The 12,242-nt window shown below is 58.1% G+C and overlaps 1 protein-coding gene across 7 annotated transcripts in view; it reads right to left on the reverse strand.

Moving 5' to 3' along the window:
- Window positions 1-416: 416 nt before the first annotated feature.
- The window catches only part of Nlrc5 (NLR family CARD domain containing 5), an 84,687-nt gene continuing 72,861 nt past the window's right edge, over window positions 417-12,242 (reverse strand). For 5 of the 7 annotated variants that reach the window (XM_015488695.2, XM_048792147.1, XM_048792146.1 and 2 more), the window contains 15 exons: window positions 11,943-12,026; window positions 11,615-11,704; window positions 10,537-10,620; window positions 10,080-10,163; window positions 7,869-7,952; window positions 6,425-6,508; window positions 5,960-6,043; window positions 5,657-5,740; window positions 5,468-5,545; window positions 4,719-4,802; window positions 4,564-4,635; window positions 4,258-4,341; window positions 2,877-2,960; window positions 2,512-2,595; window positions 417-1,743 (listed from right to left, as the gene is read on the reverse strand). In XM_015488695.2, coding sequence (XP_015344181.1) covers window positions 1,632-1,743; window positions 2,512-2,595; window positions 2,877-2,960; window positions 4,258-4,341; window positions 4,564-4,635; window positions 4,719-4,802; window positions 5,468-5,545; window positions 5,657-5,740; window positions 5,960-6,043; window positions 6,425-6,508; window positions 7,869-7,952; window positions 10,080-10,163; window positions 10,537-10,620; window positions 11,615-11,704; window positions 11,943-12,026 — 1,276 coding nt within the window. In that variant the 3' untranslated portion in view covers window positions 417-1,631. Of the gene's footprint in view, window positions 1,744-2,511; window positions 2,596-2,876; window positions 2,961-4,257; window positions 4,342-4,563; window positions 4,636-4,718; window positions 4,803-5,467; window positions 5,546-5,656; window positions 5,741-5,959; window positions 6,044-6,424; window positions 6,509-7,868; window positions 7,953-10,066; window positions 10,164-10,536; window positions 10,621-11,614; window positions 11,705-11,942; window positions 12,027-12,242 lie in introns of those variants that run through there. The other 2 variants (XR_007343454.1, XR_007343455.1) reach the window with 2 other exon arrangements.

A 12,242-nucleotide genomic window follows, 5' to 3' on the forward strand; every position in this document is an offset into this window, starting at 1 on the left:
TGATTCTGTCATTTGGGGCATTTTCCAATCCCATAAGATATTCAGCTCTAAAAGGGGAATGGAACTGGCATGTAACCAGGGCTTATTTCTTGTACCAGGGACTTTGCACACCTGGTTTCCCTGACCTCATCAATAGTCGTGTGTGTGTGTGTGTGTGTGTGTGTGTGTGTGTGTGTACACACGCACACTCAGGTGCAAACGAGGACCAGGTGAGCTGTGAAAACCAGGGGCAGGGCAACAGGGTGTTGATAGAAAGGGGAGTGTTGGGGGGACTGCAGCAACCTGAGGGGTGTGGGTCCCCTCCAGAGGGCACAGCCACGTGACCCTAGCAGATCACCCTTGAGTGGGAGGGCTGGACCGGCACTTGACAGAAGTCACCGTCTGGATCTGCCAACAGTTTCACACTTCAAGTGCAATTAGTTTATAAAAGGGTTTAATATGATGCGAGTCAAACAGAAGCTGTTCGGTATTTTTAACACTGCGGTTCTGCGACACCTTCCTCTTGCAGGTGAGGTCTGTAGAGAGGACGTGGCCTGCCCTCTATGGCGTGGCCGTTGAGAGGCAGAGTCTGAACTTGAACCCCTGTCCCCCCTCTTAGCACACCTGTCACCTGCTCTGTTCTCCAGTCCCTGGGGCAGGACCGACCCACTTCTAACCTCTGTGGGGTGGCAGGAAGCATCAGACTCAAGCTAGCAGCTGGGAGACAGTCCACATATTGATCAAACTTGACCAACCAGGGTCCCGCTTGAAGTCACAAGAATACTGTGGAGTCCCCAGAGCCTCACGTGGGCCCCCGAGGTAGCAATAAATGCAGCAGCCTTGCCCCATGTTTTGGTAGTGCCCACCTAGTACCCTTGGACCTGGCTTTTCCCTTAAATAGGACAGAACAGGCCTGATCTCTCCCAAGGTCAGGTTGGCTCTACCTGGACCTGGGTCCAGAGTCCCTAGAAACCCAGCACCTAAGGGGGCAGGTCACCTAGATGGGAAAATGAGGTTGGAAGCAGGAGGGGATTTCATGGCTGAGTCCCCAGCGTGGCCCAGAGCCCTGACCCTTGAGCCACGGGGCCAGACAGTACTCAGATAGTCTCTCCCCCAGCTCAGGGTGGGGTCTCTTCCTGGAGCAGCTGCTCTGGTAATGCAATCTATAAATAGATATTTGCTTTAAAAAAGTAATAAATTAGATCTTGGACCGGCCCGAGGTGATCTGGCAGGTCATGCATCATGTGATATGAACACTGCTCATGTATCTCACCAATGTCTGTGCCTCACCAATCATGTGTCCTGCCACGTGTAGGGCTAGGACCCAGGCCATTGACATGGGACACATGACAAGTCCCATGTAAGTGCCACATGCCAAGAAGTCATGCATGGTCTGCTGTGTCACAGATACATCATGACAGCCTCACTATGCCACATGTCCCCCTGGTCACATAGATCATGCATAACGCAGTCTCCTCCTTTGGCCATACCAAGCTCCCAGTCCCCAAAAATGTCCTCCCTGAGGACCACGCAGGACCCTCCAGGTGCAGGTGCAGGGCGCAGGGCAGCCAGCTGAGGCCCTTTTGCTGAGCCCTCTCTGGAGGCGGAAGTTGGCATCGCTTGGCTGGATCCCGAGGGTCTTCAGAGGGCCATCAAGTACCCCGAGGGGTCTGGGGCTGCTTGTCAAAGAAGGCAAAGTCCAGCCTGGGCTCCTGGCTCTGCAGACGCTGGGCCACTCCAGGGGGAATGGGGTTATTCCAGAGGCTGCAGGGCAGAGACGGGCATCAGCACCCAGAGCTTCTGCCTCTAGTGTCCTGCCTACAGATTGGGGATCAAGGACCCAAAGCAGAGGAGTTGTGCCCAGTTGCCCCACAGAGCAGTCTAGACTGGCATGGCTGCCCCAGGGAGACGGTGTCCCCCACCCCCACCTCTGACTTCTCCCGCTGTCTTCTTCCCTGGGGGGCCGTGGTCCCAGCCAGGGGTACGCTCCTATGACACATTTGTGCAAATACGGACAATGCTCCCCTTCTTCAAGATACTTCACTTCCATTTTCTGAATTTGTCCTAATAGATTGATGTTGATGGAACTTGACATTTACCCCATCTACTACAAATCTAGTATGTCTGCAAAGTGATGAGGTCCTCATGTGCAGTGCCCTTGCTCAACTGTAGGTGGCAGTGATGACAACTACCACCTAAGTGCTTGCTGCGGGGCAGGCTCAGTGCTTTACGTACTCACTTAGTCCTCACAACTACTCTCTGCAGTTGGATACTATCATTATCCCCATTTTACAGATCAGGACATTGAGGTTCAGAGAAGCTGAGTTACTGGTGCAGAGTTAACACAACTGGCAAATAGCGGAGCTGGGATTGATCCAGGTCGGCTTGCTGCTAGGGTCTTGGTGGAGTGGCCCAAGTCTCCTTCAATTATCCTTGACCTACACCCTGCCTCTTCCTAGAGCGAGTCTCCTTAGATTGTGGGGGTTGCTCTGACCTCCCACCCACCACGCCTGCCCTCCACGCCTCTGTTACCGGATGACTTGGATGGCAGACCCTTGGGCCAGGCCTTCTGCCAAGAGCCAGGCCCCACAAGCTGTGATCCGATTCTTCTCCAGGCTTTCCAGTGGACAGTGGAAGAAGAGGGAAGAGAGGGGGGGGGCATGAGACTGGGGGAAGGGCATCCCTAGCTAGGTCTCAGGCCAAGATGGGGACACACCCTCCCCACATTACCAACATGCAACAGTGGACTGTGGCTGATGCAGCAAGGAGACTGCAGGCTAGATCCCAGGGAGAACTGAGCTTGGCAGAGCGCAACTCAAAGGCTTTCGCAGGATGCAGGTCTCCCCTCCCCCCTCCCCCTGCAGCCCTCCCCACCCCAGAATGCCCTTCTCTCATACTCCACTCTCTTCAGCCGGCCCATCCGGGGCAGAACCTGGGCCAGCTCAGCAGCCGCCTCATCCCCAAGAAGATTCCAGGACAGCCTGCAAGGGAGGAGCCCAAGGGGGGAGTCAGTGGTGGGAGAGCCAGGAGGGGTGGGGAGGGGAGGGCAGGCAGATGCAGGGGAGGTCACCTTCCCTTGGGGACTTCTCTGGGCACAGATAGCTCCTTCCTCTGTACCCATCCCCTGTTCCCCAGCTGGTCTGCTCTCAAGAACCCAGGCATCTTAAGAGCAGGCTGTCCTGAGATCGCAGGCGTGGTTAGGAGCTCAGCCGTGATGCAATCTCCCCCCACCCGGTGCCGCGCCCACCCGTGGGCCTCCCATATCATTGTGTAGGTTATCGCCATGCTTCTCTTTAAGTCAAACTTCTTATTTTGTACTTAATCCTGGTATCGGGGATTGTACCCAGGGCCTTGTGCATGCGAAGCAAGCACCCTACCATCTGAGCTATACCCCCAGCCCCTTGTGAGACAGGGTCTCACTGAGTTGCTTAGCGCCTTGTTAAGTTGCTGAGCCTGGCTTTGAATTCACGATCCTCCTGCCTCAGCCTCCCAAACCATTGGGATTACGGGCATGCGCCATGGCGCCCGGCTAAGAAATCAATCTTAACAGGAAACATCACGCCTGTCAATGGGAACCCAGTGCGCAGGACCCTACACAGAAGGCTACATACATGGGTAAACACAGTGCAAACAGTGGCGGCAACTTCTAGCTGCGACCTATTTCCTTCCTAAGGTGCTGGGTCTGTGCCCTGCACCTGTTAGTTCAAAGGGAGGCTCTCGGGCGTGAGTCGGCCAGGCCTGGGACGTTCTCTCTGGTGTAATGAACAGGGTCAAGACCGCTACCATACAAACCAGCACCCTCTGGTGATCACCTGAGGCCTCTGTTTTTGGAGGTGGCATTTCCTTCCACCCTGCGGAAGGGTCCCAGGCTAGTCCTGGCAGTCTGGCTTGTCTGGCCTCAAGCCAGTGTGATTGACAAGGGGATCTGGGTCCTGCGGGCATGGCAGGCGAGAGGTTGGGGTGTCGCCTGGCTTAGGTGCCCTGCACTACCCATGGTGGCTCCCCAAACCAGGAGAGGCGCCTCCCAAAGGGAAGCTCAGAGGTGACCACCCCTCAGAGACGGTGGGGCCACCTCCCCTCCCACTCCGCACAGACAGGGGAAGCCGATGGCTGTGCCCAACACCTCGAAGCCCACCACGTGGCACAACTTCTACAAGCAGAGGTTTAAACAAGAACGACTGTCCCCACTTATATGTGGAACCACCGGCCAGGGAGGCCCGACGGGCCTTGGGTCCCACAGCGCCCATTCAGGGCTCAGGGCTCCTGCAAGGCACTCACAGGATTTCTTCAAGGGCTGGACAGAGTGTGAAGCTGGCGGCGAGGCCCTTGGCAGCCTGGTTGTCGATGTCACAGGAAGCCAGGCTGGAGGGACAAGGGGGCGGGATGAGGGGGCGTCTGGGTCGGGGGCAGCTCTAGCTACAGGGAGAGCCACCTGCCCAGGCCCAGGGCAGGTGGGGAGTCCTAGGAACGTGGCCCTCTCTTGTCCCTCCCCCGCCTCTGCCTGAGGTCTCTGTCACTTTCACGGCCCTCCCGGGATCAGGTACAGCCCCCAGCACAGGGCCCAGGATCAGGGAAGCTACTCACTCTATCCGCTGCAGCTGCGGGAGCCCCTTGCAGAAGTGTGGGACCCCTTTAGCCAGGCTGTTCTCTGCCAAGCTGGGGAGCAGGGGAGACCCTGTGAGAGGGGCCCCCAGGCCCTTGCCGGCCTCCCCCTCACCCTGCTTGGCGGCACCCCTCACCTGATCTCCTTCACATGCGGGCATCCGTCCAGGGCCCGGCCCAGGCTCAGCGCCCCCTCTGGGCCCAGATGACTGGAAGGCAGGCTGGGGAGGGGGGAGCAACAGGAGCCTGGGGACCAGCTGCGTGGACTGGGGGCCTTTCCAGAGCCCCCGGCCCTCGGCACCCTCTCCTGCAGCACCTGACCCTTGGCCTTTGGTTAACCACGGCCCCAGCCCTCTCCACCTGTGGCGGGTGTCAGACACCCTGGCTCTGGGGTCTGAGAGCCCCGGTTCAAGGCCAGTTTCTTAGTGCATTAGGAAGGCAAGCTCCCCCCTCTTCTCCAGGCCCAGCCCCCTTCCTGGAGATGGGGCACGGGGACATTCCAGTCCCGCGGGGCTGCAGGCCACTCAGATGAGGCCACCGATGTAGACCACGAGGTGGGAGCCATGCTGGGGGCACCCCTCCCACAGAGCGCTTGTCCGACACCCTTGTCCCCCCTCAGAGACTGGCTCGCAGGGCAGGTGGAGCTGGGGACATTGTACTCTTTTTGAAGATGGGAAACTGAGTCTCAGAAGGCGCCTGGGCTCACAGGGACAGGGACAGGTGGCAGGACCCAGCGAGGCTGGTTCTCCCGACTCCTTGCTGGACACCAGAGGAGCACAGGCAGCCCCAGAACATGCTGCAGTTGAGTCCCAGCAGGAGACCCCCCCCTTGCTCCCAGGTCCCCTCCCTGCTGTCCCTTCAGGCTCTGGGGACGGGAAGCACTTACTGCAGGACCCTCAGGTGCCGGGGCAGTCCCTCAGCCAGCCCCAGGGCAGTGGGGTCCCCCAGCGCATTGAAGCCAAGCCTGAAAGAGGAGAGGGCACGCTGAGCCTGGATGACCTGTCAGGACCCCTGTGGCCCCTCGGGGACAGGAGGGCCTGGGGACTTGGGGGACATCCCACCAGGGCGCACTTACCCCAGCTCCTCCAGCTTCCTGCAAAGAGCGAGGGACTTGGCCAGCTGCGCTCCCCCAGCCAGGCCGATGCCATTCGCTGAGAGGCTGTAGGAGGGGACAGCCATCAGATCCGACTCTCCTCCCACACCCCACCCATCTGCAGGGCCACGGGGACACCCTACAGCAGGAGGTCGCCGTCCCACTGCCCTGACACTGAGGCGGGGGAGGGAGATCTCAGTGCTGGCTGGAACCAGGGGCTGGTGTCTCCTGGGAGCAGGGGTGAGGACCGAGGGCCCCCCTCCTCTCACAGGGCTGGCCACTCACTCTATCTTCCTGAGCTCAGGCAACTTGGGGAGGATGGCGGCTAAGTGCCCGGCACCGGCATCTCCGATGGCGTTGTGGCTCAAGCTTGGGGAGAGAATGACATGACCATCAAACCCACTGGCCTTCCACCCCCTCATCTTGTCCATACCCACCTCTAGAACAGGAGCAGAGAGAGGCCTGGGCTCACCCCGGGGCAGCCCTGTCACCGTGGGTGCAAGAGGGCTCCCAACTTTTGGCTTCTGTTTAAGATGTTCTCCCTGTTGTCTGACCTACATCCCTCTTGCTGCCATTGATTCTCTTACATCCTGTCTTAGGGTCTCAACAGTTCTGGGCCGGGCGTTGGCGAGGCAGTGTGAAGGCGCCAGGAGGGGAGACGACTAAGAAGCCGAGAACTTCCTGGAGCAGCCTTTGTGCTGTCTCCCCTGCCAACGTCATCAGGTCTGGGGAAGGGGACAGGCCACTCACCCCAACTCCTCCAAGCTTGCAGCAGCTCTGAGTGCTTCAGAGAGGTGGCAGCAGCCGATGTCACCAATGCTGTTCCCGCTCAGTCTAGAGGAGCAGGGGACAGGCCAAGAGACCTTAGAAAAGAGCCTAAAGGCCTTCGCAGGGGCTGCACTCAGGACTCTACAGTTTGCAAAACCTATATACACCCAGGGGCTCGTGGACCACTCACAAAACTCCTGGGGAGGGTGGCGACTGGAATGGGCATGAATGTCCCCAACATCCAGGTGAGAACCAAGGCCTAGAGGTGAGCCAGACTGGCCAGGCTCCAGTGGCTAGCAGGCAGGGTGGACTGTGTTCAGCTTTGCCGGGTCAGGGGCTCTGGGCCGGCCTGGCTGAAGCCAGCTCCATGTGGTTCTAGAGTCCAGGCCCCCGGCTCCAGGGGACAGTGCTCCCCTCCTGCCAGTGGCGGCCTTCCCCACTGGGGCCTTGCCCTCTCTGCAGCCTGACCCCCGTCTCTGTGCCTGGGGAGAACACACCTAAAGGAAGGACCCGGGCAACTGTCTCAACCCCTGCGAAGGATCTGCCTGAAGGTGGTTTTCTTGTCTTTTGCAAATTAAAATTTACTGAAGTGTCTTTCAGTGAGTTTATTTTGGGTGGAATGACCCGGAATGTCCTGCACGCTGCCCTCCTGGTCCTGTGCACCCCCCCATCCCTGCTCTACCCCACGGCCTATTTCTCTGCCCTGCTGGAGGAGGGGCAGGGCTCGGGATAAACCAAAGCCAGGCTTTGTGCTGTTGCTTTGATCTGAGGCCCCATATTTCCTATTTTGAGAAACCACATCAAGAGGGTGCTATTTAACTGGGCGCGACGGCGCGTGCCTGTAATCGCAGTGGCTCGGGAGGCTGAGGCAGGAGGATCGCAAGTTCAGAGCCAGCCTCAGCAAAAGCCAAGCGCTAAGCAACTCAGGGAGACCCTGTCTCTAAATAAAATACAAAATAGGGCTGGGGTGTGGTCAGTGGCCGAATGCCCCTGAGTTCAGTCCCCGGTATTTGTTTATCAAGGTGGGCAGGGAGTGGAGACCACAGGGAGAGGCTATGGAGGCCACCAGGTCGGAGTTCAGACCCTTACTTCTCAGAACTGCGTCCCCTGGAACGTGCTGGAAACACAGAAGCTGGGCACTCGCTGTGGGGCCTGGACTGGCATTTTAATAAGAGCCCAAGGAGAAGCAGGGGCACGTGAAAGGATGTGTAGGGACCTGGACTCCGCTCCTCCAGGTCACTTTTGTCACCAGGAGGAAACTGGTGACACCAAGAGGCAAGAGTGGTGGGCATCAACCTAGGAGGGCACAGAGATGTCCCCAGAGGGAGCCACAGAGGGACCTCAGGGAGGTGCCCAGCGCTTCCTGGGTCCACGTCCCAGTAGAGCCAGGGAGTGTGACTTCCCGCTCATCCCTGTGGCCACTCACCGGAGGCTCTGCAGGAGGGTCATGTGGCTGAGTCCCTGGGTGAGCATGGCCAGCGTGGAGCCACCCAGCAGCAGCTGACTGAGGCTGGAAGAGAGGAGGCCACATGAACTTGGCAGTGTGGTGTGGGGTCCAGGCCAGGCAGTCGAGGCCTCTGGGCTTAGGGTGACCACCTAGATAGCCACTTACACCTACTGTATGAAGAGTCCCCCCCGGGCAACCTAACCGCTGTTTGCTGCATGAGTGACGGGGGCCCCACAGGTTGCAGTCTGCATTCTGGACCCCATGGGACCCAGACTGACAGAAAGCAGTAATGGGGACCGTGCGTCGAGTAGATAATAGGAATCAAGCACTGGGCTGGGGCCTTCTGTCATCTCTGCTTTACAGACGAGGAGCCCTGAGGCTCAGAGAGGCAGAACCTGCTCCGAGTTCCACCCAGAGCACAGCAGTGTCCAGAACTGAAGACAAGTCTGCAGGATTTCCAAGGCTGGGCCCCCTGGGATCACCCAGCCTGGGCAGAGGGGACAGTAGCAACAGTTCCTACTAAGGCCTCTGTCTGAAGCTCCTACTGTGTATTATTTAATCCTCACAATAACCCCAGGAAGATGGGACTGCTTTTATCCTCAAAATTGAGAAAATACGCTAAGGCTCAGAGAGGTTTAGGGACTTGCACAAGCTCACACAGTAAGAGGTGGACGAAAACAGGAGGCGATCCACTGTCCTGGTTTGCCTAGAACTGAGGGTTTTCCAGGACTGGCAACTTTCAGCGCTAAAGCTGGGACAGCCCTGGCAAATCAGGATAGTTGACCACCCTGCCAAGAGCTGACCCCCAGCTGGTGTGGTGGCTCCTAACCATCCTGATGCAGGGGGACAGCTGGAAGAAGCCAGCTGGACTTCAGGAGAGCTTCCCATGGAAAGAGACACTCAAAAAGGACAGATCTGGAATTCAAAGAGGCCCCTGGTCACTGAGGATTGATTTCTTGTTTTACAAAAGGAAAGACATCAAGTATATGTGGCTCCCTCCTGGGGACATAGTTTTGATGTGCCCACTTCAAAGGTAGGGTAACTGAGGCCACAAAGGGGAAACAGCAGCACAGGTGCCAGGGAAATCAGAAGAGGCAAGGTGCCCAGGTCAGGGCACAGGACTGAGTGCTTCTGGGACTCCCAGCTGCTAGCCCTGGCCCAGGTGCCTGTCAATCTTTATCAGATGGATCAGTGAGTTCGTGAATGACCTCGTGGGGCCTCTCACTCCCAAATAAAAACTTCCGGAAAGCCAAGGAGAAACACGGGCACATGGGGGGGCTCTGTGAAGACAGTGGCCCTGTGGTCCCAGGCTTCTCTAGCCCCCGCCCCTCCCCAGGGCAAGCAGAGGAGCCAAACGGAGGATCTCATTGCTATGGCCAAAAGTCAAAGGCTACTTTTTAAACTGCACTGAGAATATATGTTGAGAAGAAACCGGAGAAAAAGTCACAAATGGATTGTTCCCGGAAGTTTTCTCGAGGGAGTCGCGTCTCCTGGGGACTTGGTGTCCTTTGTTACTGATTTCCATCAGGATGGAACTTTTTATAACCAGGAGGTATTTTTGGTCATCAGAAAAACTTTTGAGAGATTAAAAGCAGGAAATGCTGATGATTTTTTGCCCCCTGGATGCTGTCTGAACAGGAATCTCTGTGCAGTGAGGCTTCTTTTAGGCTGGTTTGTGACCCGCATCTGGCCACTGAGAACCGTTTGTATTTAGAGCTTCAGCGATTGGTTGAGGAGTGAGTGTGTGGCTGAAGCCAGTCGAGTGAGACTCAGTTAGGCCTTTTGTTACGACCATAAGGGGAAAGGTGCTCTCTCTCCACTAAACTGGGAGAAAATAAGCCAGTAGCCGTGGGACAGCCCACCTGAGAAGCAAGCTGAGTGGGGTGGGGGAGAGAGATCTGACCAGCAGCCAGCGCCTGGATCCAGCCATGCCTGAAGTCAATTGCCTTGGGATTTTCCACGACATAAGCCAATAAATAACCTCCTGGTTTGAGTTTCCTGAGACCAATCACCTTGATGATCGAGTCCAGAAAAAATCAAAAGATCTTGGGAAAGCATTTAGCTCCCCCGGGGCCATCAGAGACTTGCCAGTGTGTGCCCACAAGAGATATCAGGGTTCCTAGGCACGCTCCCTCTCCCTGCCCACCCACCGCTCGCTCTGGCTCCCCATTACTCACCACCGCCACTTACTCGAGTCTCCTCAGCCTGCACTTCCCCTGCAGGGCCCCCATCAGTGTCCTGGTGCCCTCCTCACTGAGCCAGGTGTTGGAGAAGCTGGACCAAGCACAGACACAGTTAGGTGGGCCACCCGGCCTGGAGCTGAGCCACCCCTCTGCCCCCGACCCGCAGGCTCCCGCAGATCCCAGACGGCCTCCAGCTCTAGGGTCCTCGTGGCGGCACTGCTTGCCCTGCTGTGAAAGGACACCAGGGACAAGGCCTACCAGTGACACTCCGTAGGTCAGTGGCAATGCTGAGACCAAGAACACAGTGCCCAGCCTTGCCCGGCCACGCTCGGAACGGCTGGACTTCAGCAGGAGGACAGTCGTAGGTGGCAGCCCCTGTCCACCTACCTAAGGCCCCACTGTCCTGTCCACCCCGTGCCTTCCCGGGACCAGCCCCTCCCTGGCCACTCCACCCCGAGACTCACTCCAGCTCCTCCAGGTGGTGGCAGTGGCCCAGGCCAGCCGCCAGGTGGACAAGGCTCTCGGAGCTCACGCAGCTGGAGGTCAGCCTGGGGGGATCAGGGGGCAGCAAGTTAGGCAGGAGCCCTGCGTCTCAGGAGCCCCTGAGGCTGGCAGCAGAGGGTGGGGATGTGGCTCCTGGAGACAGGGTGTGGGGACCTCCTTGTCTTTAAAAACCTCTCCCATGTGGACTTATTAAGCCAAGATATAGCTGGAGGCAGGTGCCTGGGCCATCTCCTAACCACAACTGCGACTCACAAGACGCCATGGTTGGGCTGCTGTCTATCTCTGCTTTGCGATTTTCAGCCAGTATGTGGGCGGGGCCACGGACCGCCGTGGGCGGGGCCAAGGGCCTCTGTGGGCGGGACCAAGGGCCTCTGTGGGCGGGACCAAGGACCACCATGGGCGGGGCCAAGGACCACCGTGGGCGGGGCCAAGGACCACCGTGGGCGGGGCCGAGGGCCTCTGTGGGCGGGACCAAGGGCCTGTGGCTTCAGAGCTTTTCTTCATGAGGCAACGGGTTGGACTGAACGTTAGAAAAGCTTCCTTTTGCAACTGTCATACTGATCCAGTGAGACTTGCCAACAAGGGACAGACTGAGGAAGCAGACATTTACATCGTCATTTTTTTTTTTTTTTGGTCCTAGGAAAGGAACCCAGGATGCCTAACCACTCAACCACATCCCCAGCACCATTTTATTTTTTATTTAGAGACAGGGTCTGGCTAAGTTGCTCAGGGCCTCACTAAGTTGCTGAGGCTGAACTGGCCGTCCTCCTGCCTCAGCCTCCTGAGCCGCTGGGATGACAGGTGTGGGTCGTCTGGCCACTTTTTACTAGTTTGCAATTATTTCAAAAGAAAAATGACACCAGAGCTTGGGAAGAGAATAACTCTGTCACTAAGAAAGCTCTTTCTTGTCTATGACCCTGGGCCCTCAGCATCTTCTCTAGGACCCTGTGCCACCTGTCCCCTAGGCCCAGGGCTGGGGGGACAGGAAGTGCTGGGTGGGGCCGAGCGGCAGGGGCTGGGGGAGTCTTATCTGCACACCGGAAGCTCCTCAGCTCCGAGAGGGCCAGCAGGAGGCGCTGCAGCAGGCCGCTGGCATCGCTGGTGTCAGGGAGGTTAACCTGGGACAAGCTAAAGAGACCAAGGACATGCTAGAGGACTGCAGGCTGGACGCATCTCGGGGTCCTCCACGCAGAAGGGGAGGCCAGGAGAGGGGAAGGACCACCCGAGCTCCCTGTGCCGCCCCGGGCTCTCCCTGTACGAGTCCCTCTGGCAAAGAGGAGCCAGAAGGCCAGTGTCACCGATGGCCTGGGGCAGGTCCCGGCTCAACCAAGACCTCAGGTCTCGACCTGCGTTGCTGGGTACCCACCTGAGCAGCCGCAGCCTGGCACATGTCTCCATCAGCCGTGCGACAAGAAGGCTGTGATGGGTCCCCAGGTCACAGTGAGCCAAACTGGAGGCAGACGGAGAGGTGGTAGGAAATGAACACCTGCTCCAGATGGAGGATTCAGCCCCCTTCTTCATGGAGCGCATGGCAGAGGGGAACGTCGCACAGTTTGTCCAGTTATGCACAGTGCTGAGAGGCGGGGTCCAGGTGCACCCGCTGGTATGGCCGTGCAGGTTGCTCACTGAACAAGGGAGGGCGCCCAGCCAAGGAGGCCGGGGGGGG

Source organism: Marmota marmota, unplaced genomic scaffold (genome assembly GCF_001458135.2).
Source record: "Marmota marmota marmota unplaced genomic scaffold, marMar, whole genome shotgun sequence".
NCBI lineage: Eukaryota > Metazoa > Chordata > Mammalia > Rodentia > Sciuridae > Marmota > Marmota marmota.